The sequence below is a fragment of the Sphaerodactylus townsendi genome, linkage group LG03, assembly GCF_021028975.2.
Source record: "Sphaerodactylus townsendi isolate TG3544 linkage group LG03, MPM_Stown_v2.3, whole genome shotgun sequence".
Classification (NCBI taxonomy): domain Eukaryota; kingdom Metazoa; phylum Chordata; class Lepidosauria; order Squamata; family Sphaerodactylidae; genus Sphaerodactylus; species Sphaerodactylus townsendi.
The window spans coordinates 93,769,891-93,788,543 of record NC_059427.1 but is presented as its reverse complement, the minus strand read 5'-3'; the positions used below and the strand labels follow the sequence as shown (position 1 = coordinate 93,788,543).

At 40.7% G+C, this 18,653-nt stretch overlaps 1 protein-coding gene across 1 annotated transcript in view; it reads right to left on the bottom strand.

Moving 5' to 3' along the window:
• The window catches only part of SH3RF2 (SH3 domain containing ring finger 2), a 113,546-nt gene extending 96,729 nt beyond the window's left edge, over positions 1–16,817 (bottom strand). The window contains exons 1-2 of the mRNA XM_048492086.1: positions 16,600–16,817; positions 15,519–16,031 (exon numbers count right to left, since the gene is read on the bottom strand). Of these exons, the coding sequence (XP_048348043.1) occupies positions 15,519–15,899 (381 nt within the window). The 5' untranslated portion in view covers positions 15,900–16,031; positions 16,600–16,817. The remainder of the gene's footprint in view (positions 1–15,518; positions 16,032–16,599) is intronic.
• Between the last annotated feature and the right edge of the window lie 1,836 nt (positions 16,818–18,653).

Sequence of the window (18,653 nt, the reverse complement as noted above, 5' to 3'; positions counted from 1 at the left end):
TGTTTTGAGGGGGATGTCTTTGATGTTACAGCAACATAAATATGCACATATTGCACCTCCTCTAATTATGTTGCTATAGCTTTGCAGATATCCCCCTCTAAACAGAAAAAGGAAAAATTGCATGTGCACGGATCACTAGGTTAAACAAACTTTATTCATCTACTTTTTATGGTGAAATAGCAAACAGATGAGCTGTAAAAAGAGGAAACCTCCATGGAGAATCTTCATGGAGAATCTGCTGCAGCAAACAAAATGGTGGGCTTGAGCAGTGGAAATGAAAGTAAGAAATTTGGCCGGGAGAAATAAAGGCTTTCCTTCTTGTTGATGTTCTCTCAGCAGGCAGGAACCATCTTCAACCCAGGTTGGGGGGAAAAGGTCACTAGTTTAGTGATTTTTAAAAAGCCTGGGTTGAGAGGAATATAATATTTTGGAGAAGACAGCTGTGCAAAGTTCTTCCCAAAAATGCTTTTTATAACATCCTAAAGACATATTTGTGCTGAGCGGAATCCACTTGTATAAACACCAATAAAAGCAGGCTACAAACTCAGTCTTCATCAGCAGCTGTACTCCCCCTTTTCTCTGATTCAAGGCTGTCCTATCTAAGAATGTTCCTATATGGTGCACATCAAAAGAATGGATTTAATGGTCTAAAGCATCAACTTTTAAATTATTTAAAATCCCTTGGGTTCTGCTCTTTCCAAACCTTTGAATCATCTTGGCTAGATAAATGGTACTCTCTGCAATTTACTTGCACATAAGAGGGAGGGGGAATTTTTGAAGAGACTGTTAAAAAGCAAAGCCTTGTTTCTTAGCCTATGCTTAAGAGATCTAAAGATTTTTTTCCTGTTCACTTGATGATTGCCCTGATTTTTGTGAGCACCAAACTGCTTTTTGTCCTGACAATCCAGCAGCACATTGTACATTATTAAAGAATCTTTGTCTATCATTTAAAAGTGACTGCACATCCATGAAAACTTCCATACGCTCTTTTTTTTGTGGGGTTGTGATGACCCCACAGGGTTTTCAAAGCAAGAGGTGGTTTGGAGGTGGTTTGCCATTGCCTGCTTCCATGTCATGTCCCTGGTATTCCTTGAAGGTTGCCCTTCTAACTACTAACCATGACTAATCCTGCTCAGCTTCTTTATTTTTCTAATGTCAGCAAAATTTCATACTCTTTCCCTCATCACCATTGTTTGAACACAAAGCATTATATAAAGTGCTTCATATACATTATCTGAGTCATTTTCCAGCATCCTTGTCAAAACAGGGTAGTATTCTCTTCACACTGTGGAAAGGCAGAGTAAAATGGATCTGTGGCACGAGTCTACAAAATGAAAAATCTGAGGCTTGTATACTTGCTTCCTCTCCTGTGTGGAACTCAGAAATGAATCATTTCCACTTCTGCAAAAATACCATAGTTCATTTTACATCTAGTCTGCAAGCACTTCTTTCCTAACGGGGATTAAAAGTTTTGGTTTAGAGTCCTGGTTTTGATGGAACAGCTCATCAAGCCTGATGGAAGCAATCACAGACCCTCAAATGCTATTTCCTTAGTACTCTTCTCTTAGAAAAGCTGAAGAACACTTCTTTTATGGGTCAAACGTAATGTCAAACTGCAGCTTGCCACAAAAGTAGAATTCATTTGTTTCTAGATAACCTTCAAATGATGAGGAAGAATCATGTGAACCTGCAAATCCCCATAAATCAATCACATACTATGAATCACATTTGAGAGAAAATGTTTTTTCTTAGGTCATTACAGCACAATCCTAACAGAATTACGCACTGGCCAATTACCCACCCATGTCTTATTCCACTCTTTGTCAGCAGTAAATTCATTTTCCTTTCATGTGGGGCAAGTAGCGTGTATTGTACACTGTTGTATCAGCTTTTCTCTGCAGCTTTTTTCTGGCCCAGGGTAGGAATAATGTATTTCCTTGCAAATTGGGTTTGTGCTGTCACCATGGTGTGTTACCTACAAGATGTGCATGGGAAATTAGCATGGGGGGGGGGGCTGTATTGCATCTGTGCGGATCAGTGTCCTGTGGAACATGAGCCTTTTCTTCCCCCCTCACAGGACCTCTAGCTCTCTTTACCAAAGGCTGCTTGGGGAGTGGTGATGGCAATAACTTAGTAAATACATTTCAAAGGAACATAACTTTAATGTATAGATACACTGATCTATCAATACATTGATATATTGATACATTGATGTTACTGCCAGTGGGAAACAACTATGGTATGGATGAAGAAGACAGCAAAAACACTTCCCTCCCCATCCCCACTTTCCAGATTCCACAATAATGTTTTTTTTTTCCTGCTGGTAAACTGCATTGATCACAAACAAGCATAGGGAAACCTGGCAAGGATTTGAGCTGTTCCGACAGCAGGACAGGTGGTGCTCCACAAACCAGCCAGGGATGGCGAAAACTGCCAAAGTAGATTTTGCAAAACAAGCATTCATGTAATATTGATATAGTGATCCACTGATGGTCACTAGTTGAACGAAGTGTTTCAAGTTGGAATTGGGGGGGATTTTTCCCCTCCCAAGTTGACACAGGCATAGCAGACAAGGGGCCTTTCCCCATTTTTCCCTTTACCACCGTCGCTGCGCGCTACTCACTGCGCGCGTCATGTCTGGTGCGCGCCCTGGCTTCCCCATGACCCCGCACTCTCCAGCGCCAGGAATGACGCACGCTGAGGGGGCGCGACAGCAGCAGCGTCGGGGTGGCTGCGTTGTCTCCGCCCCTGTAGTGGGGAGTGCCCCAGGAACCCACGCTACTTGGCCCAAGTAGCACGCAGCAGAAGGTAAGTGGGGAAAGGCCCCATGAGCTCTCCAGGGCTGACAGAAGCCAGTACGGATTCACAGACAAATGGTGGTCTTACAATTGCAATTCTCAGATATTTGGGAATTTTTTCACGTTACTAATACACTGATGCACCAATGTATTACAAAATAACATACAAATAATAGAATGGAATGGAATAAAATAAAATGCTTGCTGCTGTTCAACAGGTGACAAACTACCAGCAACATGGATGGGAAAATCCAATAACAATTCCAACCATGACAAAACTGGTCAGAATTAAACTATAGTCATAAGGATCTTATTTTTCATTTATAGTCTACCTTTTTTAAGAAGGCCCGTACTGAAATAAAAGGTATTAGTTTTAAAGGTTCCATTGGACTTTGGTTTTGACGGTTTTATCCATTCACCTCCAGCCTGGGAGTCTTATTGTGAATCAAATCACATCTTGGGAACATGGCAAAGCATTTAGTGTTGAGCTACTGTTGACCAATCATCCCAGTTTGGCTAACTGGTGATTTGAACCCCTCAGACACCATCCAGTTTTGCATCACTGAATCTTTCTCTCCCTCTCTGGAATAACTATCTAAATTGCCCCTCATCCTACAAACAAAGTACATGTTATTTTGAAGGATAGTTTCTCTTAATTCATCTACAATAAGAAGTCAGCAAGTGTGATGAGCCATAGAAAAACATAATGAGAAAATGATGTGACATCATAAGTGTTTGAGAAAACTCTTCATGGAAACTGGTATGATACTTCAAAGATGCCAAATAGGTTAATTATGAACTATTATAAAACTTAAATTACTCAAACTTGAATAAATGCACATTGGATATATCCCTAATTAACTCAACTTAGATATTTGTAGAATTCAATCATATCCTTTTTAACCCTGCTTTAGGGCTAAGTCAGAATTACTTACAGGTTTTGATTGTGAACATTTTCAACAGTGCTAACAAATATTTTATTTTATATCCTGTTTTTTCTCCTAACTGGAATTCAGAATGGCTTATTACATTATTTATCCTTCTTCAAATGCATCCTCACAACAACCTCATGAAGTAGGGTAGGTTATGCTGAAAAATTGTGAGAAGTCACCCAGAGAACTTCAACGACAGAAAAGGGATACTAACCTAGTTGTTGCATTTTTAGTCCAATACTCTAATCACTATGCCACAACTATATCTTCCCATTTGATAATTCTTTAGGCATTTCTTTCAAAAATGCTTGTCTCTTTGGTGTGCTGAAAGAGCTGCATGGGAGTGCCTCCTTGTTACCAAGCACACTTCAAAAGGTCCTAAGAGGTTTGTGGCCAGGGCACTTGAAAGACCACCTCCTACTGCAGCTCACCACTACTCCTGGCAGCCCTGCCCACAGGATGCTATTCCCCCTCATAGCTCACCTGGCACCTCCATCAATGGCTTTTAGGTGGATTCCACATACGTATAATGGGTTGCAGTCATTATAAAGGAACTAGTTTTCCTTTTTCCCTTAAAGTGAATGGATAGAAGGGAGGGAAATAAAGCATCCACTGCCTGGCTGTTTGTGTGGGAGCAGCTCCAACCCAGGATTTTGCAAAAGAATCACTGGTTTAGTATTTTCAAAAATCCCAGGTTGAGAGCAATAAAACAGGAAAAACTTGTTTCGGGGACAGGACCTGTATGTTTCCGGGACAGGACCCAAATGGTTTGTATTGCGCCTTGCACCTGTTACATTTGCTCTTTCTGGAATCCACCTTAGACACCAGGCAAGAGTTCACTTCCCTCAGTCAGTTAACCTTTTTGCCCCTTTCATGTCCTGCTTGAATACTGATTTCATACCAATTGTTTTACTATGTTTGCAAAAAACTGTTTGGTTTCATGGCCGTTTTAGCTTGCTTATAATGCATTTATTCATATCCTGCCTTTCTTCTCTATGGGGACACAATGTGACTTACAACATTCTCCTCTCTTTCATCTTATCTTCACAGCAGCCACATGAGATAGCTTAGGCAGGGATTTAAACCTGGATCTCCTAGGTCCTGGTTTGTCATTCTAACCACTACACCACCCTGGCTCTCTAGTTACTGAAGTACTTTTACTGTTTTTTATTTGTTTTGTTTATGATGTTAGTTACCTCAGGCAGACCCTGGAATGCACAGGGTAATTTTTATATCCCCCAATAAATAAATATTCATTTATGCTATCCCTTGCTTAATTGCATTCATTGGTCTCTAGGACATGATCATATAACAGCATATGATTGGCTACATAGCTTCAGACACAATCTATATAATAGCTTCATTAGGCTGTAAACAACTTGTCTGCATAGCTTCAGGACATCATTTTGTTCACTATAGGATTCCTGATTGGCTTAGATCCCTGATATGACTAATCCAGGCAAAAGAATGAATGAACAGTTAAAGGGGAAAATGGAAATGAAGCAGCCAATAGCAGCTCGGGAAAACAATAGAAACAAACAGAGAAAAAGTGAATAATCATAGCAGCAGCCAGCAAAAATATTTCAATCTGAAAAAAATCTCTATTTCTGATTGAAATATCAAAAATAGAGATTTGATACACTACATGCTCTTATACCTATGCTAAACAGGCACCAACTATCACATGAATCATTACAAACAACACTGGTCTGGAATAAAAAACCACAGAGGTTTACTTGAAACTTAAATCAGCTTAAGTACCTTTGCACATTATAACAAGTGCTTTACGCCCCATAACTCAGTGGGAAAACCCCCCTACATGTTGATTTTTCCAGGGTTTTGGATTATACCCTTTTGTAAATAGTATTAGGGGTATGCATTTGGATACACTTGAACTGGAAATATTGGTACTTTGAGGTATATTCAGCATCCCAAATATATCCACGATTTATCTGGGAAACTGAAAAAAATGGTCCTGAAAAATCCCAGAAATATTCAGGATTTATCAAAAAGATTGGAGCCAACATTTGCAGGATCCTGGGGACAGTTCTTTTTTATTCTCCTCTTTCTTTTTCCCTGCTTTGTTTTTGCATCTTGGGACTTGCCACACTGCTTGTGTGGCAAGTCCCTTTGTTGGTTTCCAGAGGGTTTTTTTTGCCAGAGTTGTTTTTTTATTTTATTTATGCATTTATTTTATTGGATTTATTCCCCACCCATTCCCAGTCAAGGCTGGGCTCAGGGTGGCTTACAGCAAAATCAAAACACAATCCATAACCGAACAAAATTTAAACCTCACATTTACCATCATGCAGTAATCAGTATAATCGAATCTAAAATCCCCTCCATCCCACATCCCAACCAGAATTACTCTCTGCTTGTCAGGCAGCAAATAAGAGGGGAACACACAAGTTGAAAGTGGGCAGAATAAGGGAGACTGGCTTCTAGTTGATGTAATGGTCTCATAGGTGGCCTTAACCAAAGGCCCAGTGGAACATCTCTGTCTTGGTGGCCCTGCAGAACTGTTCTGCAGAGACCTGGTGCCAGCTGACAGAGAGTTGCACCAGGCTGGAGCCAGGGCCAAGAAAGCCCTGGTTCTGGCTGTGACCAACCTAATATCCTTGGGGCCAGGGATCAACAGGAAATTGCAATTGGAGGAATGAAGTGTTCTCCATGGGCAATGTGGGGAAATATGGTTTTGAAGGGATGAGGGCCCCAGACCACTGTGGCCAGATTGAAAAGGGAATGGTAGGGGCCAAGGGGAGTCCCAGTGCTGCCATGGATAACACCAGGTCCACTACTTGTGAAGTTGCGATCAAATCTACACAGGCATTGAAGTCCCCCAAAACAATAAGTCCAGGGTTCTTCAAGGCCCAATCCGCTATGACCCCTAGGAGTGTCAGCAGGCTATCTGCTGGTGTGCTTGGCAGTTGGTACACCAGTAATAAAGCCAAACACTCCATGACATCCTACACCAGGACAACACAGTCAATGCCAGAGATCGTTGGCACAGGGATCACTCTGAAGGAGGAAGCCTCCCGGATGAACATAGCCACTCTCACCCCAACCCTTTGTCCATACCTGGTGAAGGACCAAGAAACCTGGTGGAGCAAGTTCTTTTAAGGCAACCATTTCTTTTAAGGCGACCAAGTCTTGGTCACACAAGCCAGGTCCACATTATGTGCTAGTAGGTAATCCTGTAGCATGGTGATGTTATTATTTATGAACCTGGCATTAAATAATGCTAGTGACAGAGAAGAGTATACAGTCCTAGGCCTACCACTTTTGTGTCTTGGGATGAAGGTCAGAAGGGGATCTTAGGAACAAATACAGTTAGAAATTTTTGAGATGAAGGCAAAAAATATGCTATGGCAAGAGAAATTAAGAGGCATTATGAAGATATGGACAATGTTTGAGACCTGGATGAGAGAAACCGGATTTAACGAAGAAATCTGGGAGAAGAGAACATGGAGAATGAACCTTCTGCTGCTTGCTTGAATAACAGGGAAAAAGAAGAGGGAGAGGGAGGGGAAAAAGGGGAAAAATGTATAGTTTGAATAAATATATTGTATGTAACGGTTATATAAAAATTCTATACAATAAAAAAATTTTTTAAGGGGATCTTAGTCGCCTTCTTCTCATAAGGCTTTGTGTCCCCTTCACGGTTTTTACTGTATGGCTCAGTGCTTGAATTTGTTCTGCTGTTGGTTTCACTTTGGTTCTGTTGAGCTGGCACTGCCCCAATGGTAGTGGATTCTGCTGAGCATTCTCTACGTTGTCACTGGTTCTGTTGGGCTTCTGCTGTGATCCTCTGATTTGACTTTAATTCTGTTGAGCTTGCACACCCATCAACAGTATTTCCAATGTAAATAATTTTTTTAAAAAACCTGCATTGGAAGAAATCAATGAATGTGTGGACTGAATGCCTAGCAGCCTTATCTTGCTCACCTATGAAGTGGCCAGTTTGCTTATTCTGGTGTGTTACAGAACTGCTGATACAAATCCAGCCTGTAAGTAGGTAGCTTGCTGAGATCCAGGAAGGAGTTGTTTACCCCCTGCTGGAATGCATGAGTCTGCATGAAGCCAAAAGACATATGCTTCAAATCTAACTTGTGCGGTGATGGAATGGTGGATGCTGAGATTGTTGCAGGCGGAACTGCCTTCTTACATGTGTATAGCCAGGCAAGGATAAAAAGCATAAGGGGAAACCTGAACAAAGAGTTACTTGTGAAAAAAAATTCTTGTCAACTTGCAAAAGCATTACACAGGAAACTTCAGCAAAGGCAAAAAAACACAACAGATCTCCTCAGACTAGATTTCATTGTCTCATGTGCTTAGCAGTTATTTTTGAGAACCGTTAACAGAAACAATCTACTGAGTCATATTGGAAGGGCTACCTTATTTTAAAAAACTCTTGCTTTTTTCCATCTGTTCTGATTAGCACTAGAGGCAGAAAGAGACGTAGGGTGGAAAAATGTTCTGTGCTTTATTTTTACATGGACGATTATCCATTTCTAAAAAGTCAATGTTTTGTACATGAAACTAACAACAATTAATAGACATCTTTACAGTATAAGGCAAGCTTGGCAGTTTCAAAGTTATAATTAATATTTTTTCAGGTGCTTATCTCTAGAAATTGTATGAGAGAGTACATGTATGTTTCATTAATTTGCAGCTGGGCAGGGGCATGGAGTTCAATCACAAATACCTCTAATCACCCAATTTTTTAAACAAATCAAGTTATGAATTCACCAGATTGTGCAGATCAAATCCAAACCAATGCTAGAGTTCCTATTTACTGATCTCCTCAGAAAAGATGTAAAGAATGTTGTAATCATTTCTAATTCAGTTCTTTGTGGACAACACATGTCACTTAAGGCAGATCCAGAGTGGTTTTGGTATTTTCAAAGAGGTAATTGTTATTGCTTACTTCTATCCCAGTAATTCTTGGTACAACTGAAACCTGTTCTCACCATTCACATTAACCTTAGAATCTGTATAACACTTCCATTTGAGAGCATTGTAAACTGCTGTTACATCATGCCCTGAAGCTAGTGTTGTCTGTTGCTTGTGTGTGTGTGTGTGTGTGTTGTATAAATAGAGACATAATAGGATATTATTTTTAAGTGAGATTATTCATGCCCATGCCATGAAAAACTTCAACTATTTCCACACATTAAGCCCCCATTAAAAGGACAGAACATTTTTCCTAAGTCTTATTGGTAACTCCTACCTTAAACATCTTTTTCTCTCTTCCTCTCTATTAAAAGGAGCATCTATTCTGAAAAATACTGTTAAGGAACTTCAAGGCTTACTCATGACAACAGCTTTGTTTGTCCTAATAAAGCATAGTATAGTACTGGTGCCACTGGGTCATTCGTAACACAATTCAAATGGAAAACATCATGTCAGAAATCAAAATGCTTTAAATTTTCTTTTTTCTATTTTTTTAAAACCACTCTGTTCTGTAATATAGTTGTTTCAAGACAATGATATTATCAAAGGCATTTGAGAGGGGAAGAAAAAAGTATTTCAGAAGTTCTAATATATTCTACATTTATAAGTACTTAAAATCACCCTAGGGAGCCAAGGCAGATATCTTTCAAGGCTTGTTTTCAGCAGAATATATAAAACCTTTAATGACTTTAATTATCTTTGATGTGCCTTAAAATCAACTCAAAGGCAGTACTAACCTGAGAGTGACTTTGAAATATTTTTATTTGGTGTAGTTTTCATTACTTGAATGACCTTATTAAAAAATCCAAACATTTGGAAGTTGTTCACACAAAACTAATTAAGGAAGGGGACACAGTCTAGATTAAAGACTTGCATCCCAATCCTAAAGAGAGTTAGTCTAGTCTAAGCCTATACATCTCAATGGGGTTAGACTAGAATAACTTTGCACAGGATTGCACTTTTAATTTCAAGAACTGGGTAACCCTATGGCAGTGTAGAGTGCCAACCTACATGTGGGGCCAAGAGATCTCCCATTATTACAGTTGATCTCCATACTACAGAGATTGGTTCCCCAAGAGAAAATAGCTGCTTCAGAGAATGGACAGCATGACATTAAACTTGGCTGAGGTCCCTCCCCTTCCCAAACACCATCCTCCATAGGCTCCATTTCCAAATCTCCAGGAATTTCCCAGTCTGGAGCTGGCAACCCTATGCAACTGGTTCATCTACACTAGACCCTGTTCTGAGCTAAGGCCAAGTAGGGTTACCAGGCTACAGTTGGCAGCTACCTGGAGAAATCTGATGTCAGAGACTGGTGCCCCAACATAACTTCCAATAACAACCAGAAGCAACATCTTTAGATGCGCTAACATTTACAAAAACCCAAGAGTTGCCGTTCTGAGTTGGGAAACACCTGAAGATTTTGGGGGTAGAGCCTGGTGAGGAAGGGGTTTGGGAAAGGGGAATACCTCAGTGTGGTATAATACCATCGAATCAGTGGTAGGATTCAGCAGGTTCGCACCATTTCGGCAGAACTGGTTGTTAAAATGGTGCATGTAAACAACTAATTGCTAAATTATTTGAATTCCACTACCGGAACCGGTTGTTAAATTATTTAAATCCCACCACTGCGATAGAATCCACCCTCCAAATAGCCATTTTCTCCAAGGGCGTTGGTCTTGTAAATGCTACAGCATCTAAAGATGTTGCTTCTGGTTGTTACTGGAAGGGATGTTGGGGCACCAGTCTCTGACACCAAATTTCTCCTGGGGGTACATAGCCTGACTGCAGATTTCAAACAGATAATCTTCAGACAGTGATGCTAGTCTGCTATATTTTTACTTTGTTGTTCCTTAACTCCTGAATAAGTAAACAGTGATCTGTAAGGATCCTGGTCTGGCTTTTTAAATTTATTAAACTAGTAGGCTTTAGGGCCTGCTAGAGTTTAGAAATTCCTGGAAATTTGGGGGTGGAACCTGTCCAGATGCCGGGCCCCCTCCCCCTCCCTTGAATGCCACCCCTTACTCCCTTCCCATAGAATTCACCACCCAAAGCAATCCTTTTCTCCAGGGGAACTGATCTCTTTAGCTGTTTCTAAGATCATATTTGGGAACCTGACCTATTTTACAGTTATGACCTCCTCCTCCATCTGTTCATCTAGGGCAGGTAACATTGAAAACTGATCTGATGTCACCATCATTTTTTACATTAAAAATCACAGCCTCATATTCCCACATCCCCATTTCCAAATGTGGCTGCTTTTGTGTGGAGGATGTTCCCCATTTCAGCCATCAAACTTGTATTTTTTCCCTGTTTCCATATGATGTCTTCTTACATTTATGCTCCAGTTGTGGCCAGCCCATTTATGTAAAATAAATGCTTTTTATAAACCAGAAAGAACATTCTTTCCTGCCATGTTAGTGCTGGGGATATCTTTGTAATGTGTCCAGAGTGGAAGGGACACCTTCACTTTCAACTGCCAGGAACACTCCTTTGATTCCCCTCTCCTCAGCATAGTCACATGAGCGGCTTCTTTTTGAGCATGGAGCAACATTGCAGAGCTATTGCTGAACTAGAAAAATATGTGGATACACGTTTTTCTATGATCCTCATGTATATATAGGGGAGGGACAGAAATCATAGACATCTGTAAGCAACACATAAAGTAATACATAAAACCTGTGTTACTTAGAAAGGAGGAATGAGTGGGTCAGGGACTTGTGGCTTTCTGCCATTAACATAACCCAATGCCCACCCTTATCACAGTCCTTGAACGAAGTATCCAGCCTGGAATGCTAAGGGATTCTTTGGTGGGGGAGGGGGGGGATTTACTTGTCCAGAGAAGAGAGAGAATTGACTCTCTTAATCAATTAATCAATTTATGAAGGAATCAATATTGATTGGTGGATGTGGGAACTGGCCCTAGCCTAGAAAGCAAAGAAATTCTTAAATACAGTGCAAGTGTACTCAGAGCTAAAATGTAGCTGTACCCCAGTGGGGAACTAATTGATCCTGCCTGTGTCTGTGTGTGCACATGCAAGGGATTTATTAACCCCATTGCCTTGCCCAAGCTAGCAAGGAGCTAAGTCATTCATTAATCGAGAACCAGAGATCGTGTTCCCTCCCTTTCTGAGAGCAGAAGTGTTATCTAAATTTAGGGAAGACTAGATTCATTAAAGGGAGGCAAGCATGCAGAGCATAGCACAAAGGTTCAAGTAATGTGCTATTCCTTAGCTGTCACACATGTGCTCCCAAAATAAAAGAAGAAGAAAAGTTTGGTGGAAAATCGTGATGATGGCCAGCCATAGGGTAGAGGACAGTCCATCCACATCTACCATGAAGAAAACAAGGCAAACAAAGGTAGGAAAATGAATTACTGTGCTGCATCTGGACAGTTGCACTTGTCAGTTGCACTTGGCATCACTACTTTGGACCTTCCTTCTTTATGTGGAAGCAGCCTGCATCTGTTCTGAACATCCAAAGAAGAATTCAGAAAATCATGAATTCAAGTTCACACAGCATGCTTCTTGAAGGCAGTGGTGCTGTTTCCCCTTCCTGTTATACAAAGCAAGTTTTGGGATTACTCTTTGAGACATCTGGCTGGTTCACGTGTGTAAATCATTCATTTATTTTCTTCGAACAAAGACTGAAGCCATTTCTATGATTACAGCTCCCTGACAATGGAAATTGCTGTGAGGAATGCCAATACAGATTGATTCACAGTGATGTTTCTGCTTGTGATACTAAATGGATCGGGAAACAACACAAAGCTCACTTGCTTCTGCAAACTGACCTACAGAGCTCTCCCAGGGGGGGCCTGCATCCCCTCTTTCCATTTGCTACACTGGCTCATGCATCAGACTCTACAAGTCTGTAAAGTTGAGATGCTGCCCACTAATTTATGCAAACACAGAGATATTTGGATTATAGCATTTTGATTGGTAGCAGAATTTAGGGAGCAAAGCAACCCTATCCTAAGCAGGCCTACAGAAGCAATTCCCATTTTATTCAACTGTGAAGTGTCCTTTGGACTGCAGCCAAAGTAATGAAATCTTGCCATATTTGGAAAAATAAATATTCCATTCTGTTGTAATTTTATGTATGCATTTAACAATCATAGTCATGTAAGGATTCACCAGCTCCTTATCACTTTTTCCTGCAGCTATAAGCAAGTGTGAGTGTATATATGTATTGATGGTTACTAATCAATAATAAAAACCATTTCCTAGCAGTTTTCAAGTTTATATGTGTATATATAAAAGTTCAAGAGCTTATGATCTTGTTCCAATCCCCTGCTTCTTTAACTGTTGATCTGTTTGTTATTTTGAAAACTTCTATTTTGAGACAAGCTTATCTTTGCTAGCTGTACATTATATTGACTTTATCACATGATTGTGCTGATCATAATTAGTATTTCCCTAGTTATGTCATGGAACCATCCAGCCCAGGTGGTTCCATAACAGTAGCAAACTTGTTCAAGATTTAACACTGAGACCTTTAGAGGGCTCCAAACAAAGAGACTCCTGTGACCCTTTTTTTCTTCACATTTACCAGGTCAAATTCAATGTTGAAGGACTGGGATTAGAAACAATTCCATTTGCATTAATGACTTGCAAGATGTATGAAGTCAAATATATTTATGGTCTTACTTTTTGCTCAATCTTGCAACTGTCTCTCAACTTTGGCATTTTTAACATACCTATTGAGTTTTCAAGTCATATTTCTCCCTTGATGGCAAAATGTTACAAGATAATAAATCTCACAATCCATGGGTTCTATTGGATACACCTACACAAAGCATGGCTGGTATGAGTAACCTCAAAACTAATTTGAAACAAAAAATATTTTCTAGAAGATTCTGAATGGTTCTAAATCTGTACATGTTAAATTTAACCCATCATGTAGGAGAATCAGTATGGAGTTTTGTTTTCTTCACATCTATTAGAAACCCTTCCAAAACTATTTTCACTTCTTGAGGCTTATGCTCAGTGGTGGGATCCAAAAATGTTAGTAACAGGTTCCCATGGTGGTGAGATTCAAACTGTGGCGTAGCACCAATGGGGGGGCACAACGGGGGCATGGCCGGGCATTCCAGGGGCGGAGCACTCCTGGGCGGGACTGTGACAAGGACGCAGCTGCTGCGCCAGTCCTTGGGCGGGAAACGAATGCACGCAGGCGCAGGCTGCCATGCACGCTGGTGCACCTCCTGCTAGACTGCTTCAAGTTCTGCGCGCTACTGCTGAGAGGAGGGGCGTAACTAAGGCAAAAATCACGTGGCAAAATCACCAATTAGTAACCCCCTCTCGGCACACACAAATAATTAGTAACCTACTTTCGGGAACCTGTGAGAACCTGCTGGATCCCACCTCTGCTTATGCTAGTGTACTGTGGGGTAGATTCCGCCCTTCATGAACAAGTAGTACTGGTATTACCCAAAGAATACTACAGACGTCTTCACAATGAGCTGATAAGGTTGATGAAACTAGATCCAGTGAGTGGCTATGTTGCATGATCTAGGTTATAGATAACGTTGAGTTCCACAGATATGGGGAAAAGAGTTTTTGTTGTTTACCATCACTGTAAGTGTCCTAATTCTATAGGTTTGTTTTTTTTTAATTTACATTTTTTTCTCACACCATTCCTTCTGTGAACTGAAGGTGGCATACATGGTTCTTCCATACTCTGTCTTCACAGGAACCCTGTGAGGGAGGTTAAGCTCAAAGACAAAGACTGTTCATTCATGGACCTACTCTGAGGTAGGTTAAGCTCAAAGAGAAAGATAATCATTCATGGTAAGCAGGGATCTGAACTCGACTTTCCCAAGGGCCTCACTCTAATTACCAGACATGCTGTCTCTCCAGAGATTATCTGAACAGCCACCTGGGTGAAATAAAATTCAATATGATTTCCCACAGAATTCAACATCAGTGGGACACCTCACCTTATTGCGGGAGTCACAAAGATAGTTGAATGCTCTTTAACCATAATTCTCATTTAAACAGTCACACCAGTCCTGATTGACCTTACCTCTGGTCAATTATTAAGAAAAGAAATGAAGCAGGGCTGTCCAATTAACATATATCCCTTAGGAAAATGAATGTATAGGGCAACAACAAGACTTAAAATGCACATATGTCTCACATGTGCTTTTTCACTGGTACTACCTTTACTAAGCATTTCAGCACACAAACTTTGTGCCCTCACACTAGCATGAAGTCAAACATAGGGAGAAGGAACTTTTTGTGAAAAGCACTTGAGAACAGGAGGACTGGAATGACAAGCAGAAGGAATCTAGGACACAGTTGACCTACTTTATACCCACATCCAGTCACAGCCACATGTCTTTACAGGATCAAATAACAAGATTTCAGTCTTATAAGGGACCTCCCCACCCCCCACCCCAAGCTGTAATGGCACAGGACAAAGAATTGCTTTTTAAAAAAAGATTTTATGGAAATCAAACTTTCTTCAGTACCTGACAGGTGTGAAAGTAGTTTTGCTCTCCCACTTGTATAAATTCTCTATTTCCTGGTTTAATCTAGGACTGGAAATAGAAGTACTACAATGTCACTTGAAAAGTCTCAGCACAATTTCAGGCTCAGTTGGAGATGGAAACCCCCTGAAAACTCATGAGCTTGATTCTTAGCTTGAAATTGTTCCAGCTGGAATACCTTTCAATTTTAAGACAGTTACTGCACAAATCCAGCTAAAATTGCCAGGCAGCCTGGGAAGAAAGCAATCATCTCTGTAATTAAGCAAATTTGTTAAACTTCTATAGTTAAGACATGGCCTAGAAATGTCCTGTTATTAAAGTTGCAAAAATCATATTCCTTACCCCTTCCATAGGGATCCTGGAATGTGAAGTCAGCCTGTATTGATTGAGTTGTAAGCCTCTTGGATCTCCCCTGAGTCTCCTGACAGAGGCAGGAGAACTGAGACCTCCAGATCTTTGAAGTGAGCCAAACTTCATTACACTTGGTCCTAATCGGATGCCGTCCAGTAAGCGGATTAAAAACAAGTTGGCTGGAAGCTCTTCTATGCTGCAGAGCACCAAGGTTCGGCATTCAGGACACCTCAATTCCTTCTGTGATTTCAAGATTCTCTGAAGGCAAGGCTTGCAGAAGGTGTGCTGACATGGGAGCACCTTGGCTGAGACATCCAGCTTCTCCAAGCATACAGGACACTCTAACAGATCAAATAAAGCTGAATCTCCCATTTTTTTTCCCAGTGAAAAAAACTCAAGACTCAGCTACAGCCAGGCAACTCCACATGACGTTTACCAGAAAAAAGAGGGTTTTTTAGAACTCCTAAAGGACAACTGTAATTTTCAGATTAGAAAACCACCATCCTGTGGGCAGAAAAGAACAGAGGGGGAAAAAATCACAGACGGCAACTACTTCGGTTTTATCAATTAAATGCCACCAACATTTCAGAACAATGCCTCATGAGCCAGTTTGTAGTCTTTTCCCTTTCATAATCAAAGTTTGGCATGGATGATTTGTGAATAAATACCAGTAGGCAGAATTAGCTCTGATGGCTAACATGTCAGGAGAAAAGTTCCACATACATCGGCACAGATAAATATTGATCGTAACAAGACCTCATTAATTCCATTCAAAGCAAATTTGCGAGACATTCTTTTTCAGATGCTCTGCAGAAAGAGATTTCTGTTGCAACAACCCATTTTAACTGAACGTAATACAAAAGAAGATTGTGAAAGCAGTAAAGAGACAGAAAAAGGTGTTCTGGAAAAACATACGGCTCAACACCTTCTTATCTCTTTTTCTTTAAATAAGCTGGTACACCTAATTCAGAGCCCGCTCATTTGCTTCATCCTTGGCTTTTCCTGAGGTTTTTTAGCATGTAGTACCCTCTCATTCAAGTTATTTTATGGCAAAAAAATTACTCTAGCATACCTGGATGCAAGTCAGCCTTGCTTGACTCTGGAAGAACGGCAGTTTTTGCCTCTTGCCTCATCTTAGCTGCCTCAGTAATCTGCAAGAAGCTTGAGAAATCATTATACCTCCCACAGCATCAAACTAACTCAACCAGTTTAGCACCTCTCACAACTATACACCAACTGGAAGAGAAACAGACTTGATTCCAAATTCAAGTCATGGCCTGTGAAAACAGACACCATCCAACATTACACAAAATGTGTCTGTGTGCATGTGTGTGTGTGTGTGTGTAAAATCTAGCCCTGCTCTCATTTTCAAAACACTACTGACATGCAAACACTTCCTCCTCCTCCCCCCTTGAAAATCCAGCTTTATACACTTCAAATCATTATTCTCTGGACAAGTTTCACTGGGACGAGGAAGGCTCAGAAGCCCCAGGGAATCTAAAGCTTTCTGAATGCTTTTTGCTGTCTGAAGGGGAGGGTGGGGGGAAGAATCAGCTGCAGTGTGAAAATTACTCATTTGCACAAGTACTACTGACCTTGTGTTTGTAAACCCCTTTAAAATGAGCTCGGCTCATGTAAACGCCTCTCCTGATCTTGCCTTTTCTTTTCCTTCACTCTCCCAATAGCAGTTGCACTGAAAACTTTAACTAGGTGCATTACTCACTTAGCTCAACTTAACACGCGCAGTCTGCTTAACTCTTTGGCTACCAAGCTGCTACTCCCACACAACTTGCGGGCAAGGAAGAATGGTTACATCTGATTATCAATCAGGAGGGTTTTTTTTTTTAAAAAATCAAACTTTACTTGAGCTATTTTGGCTTTGAACCAGCGCAAATTAAGTCGATAATGTGGCTCAGTGACTATTTTTTTTTCATGAGGCAGATCCTGTTTTTAGGAACCGAGGAGTAGGAGGAGTGTGAGCGGATTATAGAAAACAAACCCAAAGGAGCCTGCGCACAAAGAAATAGAAAACACCAACTGGAATGAGATATGCGTTATTTTTACTCCCCCCCCCCCTTTAAAGTGTATTAAGAAGGACAGTTGGGAGTGTGCAACTTAGTTCTGAAGAAAAGACTGCTTATAGAGAACTGAGCCACTTAGCTTTAGGAACCACTCTCTGCAAAGGGGAGAAGATGACAAAGCAATATTAATACTCTAAAAAACAAAGACTGTTTCTGAATAGTTTAACATGGGTAAAAGAAAGCAGCATGCTACATCTGAGAGATACTAGCTAGCTCTTGTTCCAGCCTCGTACAATATCTGCAGCGTGGCTAATTTTGGATATTCTCCTGTGGATACATCTTATATAATAAGTGCTGCTCTAAGAAAAGCTAGAGAGAAATGGAAACTTTGATTATCATCGTTTTATTTATTTATTTTGACAAGAAACGTATTTATGCTAGTCCTAATGCCCAGCTGAGTCTGAACATCAGTGTCTGAGGCAAGACTCTGAAGTTAGAGCGATTCTGGTTCTAAGCTGTGAACCTGCTCCTTAAAGCAGGAGTGCAGCTTCCTCTAGGAAAGGCTGACTTCTCTGTCCTTGAATGGCTTTGTCATTGATCAACAGCACCTCAGTCTTGTGTGGTGGAACAGGCAGGAGTTTCTAAATGGAGATTCTGTCCATGCAAGAAGAAAACTTCTCTACTCAACATAGAGAATCCTCCCCCATTCATTAATTTCCCCCAACGGTTTAATTATTGTGACTTATGGCTGGTAGACTAAGAGGGGGTTGGATAAAGTAGCCCTTGAGCTTCTAGCACTGCTCTTGGTTGTGCTAATGAATCTGGCCAAAGCAGGACAATGGCTTACTACTACTTCATATCCTGCTGTCAGGTTACACTCCAAAAGGAGCAGAAACTGCTAAGAACCAAATGACTAGAGACTAAACTCTACTTTTGGGGCAGAAAGATCCAAATGATCCTAAGTGAAATGGTCTCCCCGAGGTCGATTATACATTTTCAGACATGAGGAAGAATGACTCTGTCTCTTGCTCTTGCACCCTGCTCTGGGCAGCACAATCTGCAACTGCATAAAGACAGCCTGTACAAAATTATCATTTACAAAGTG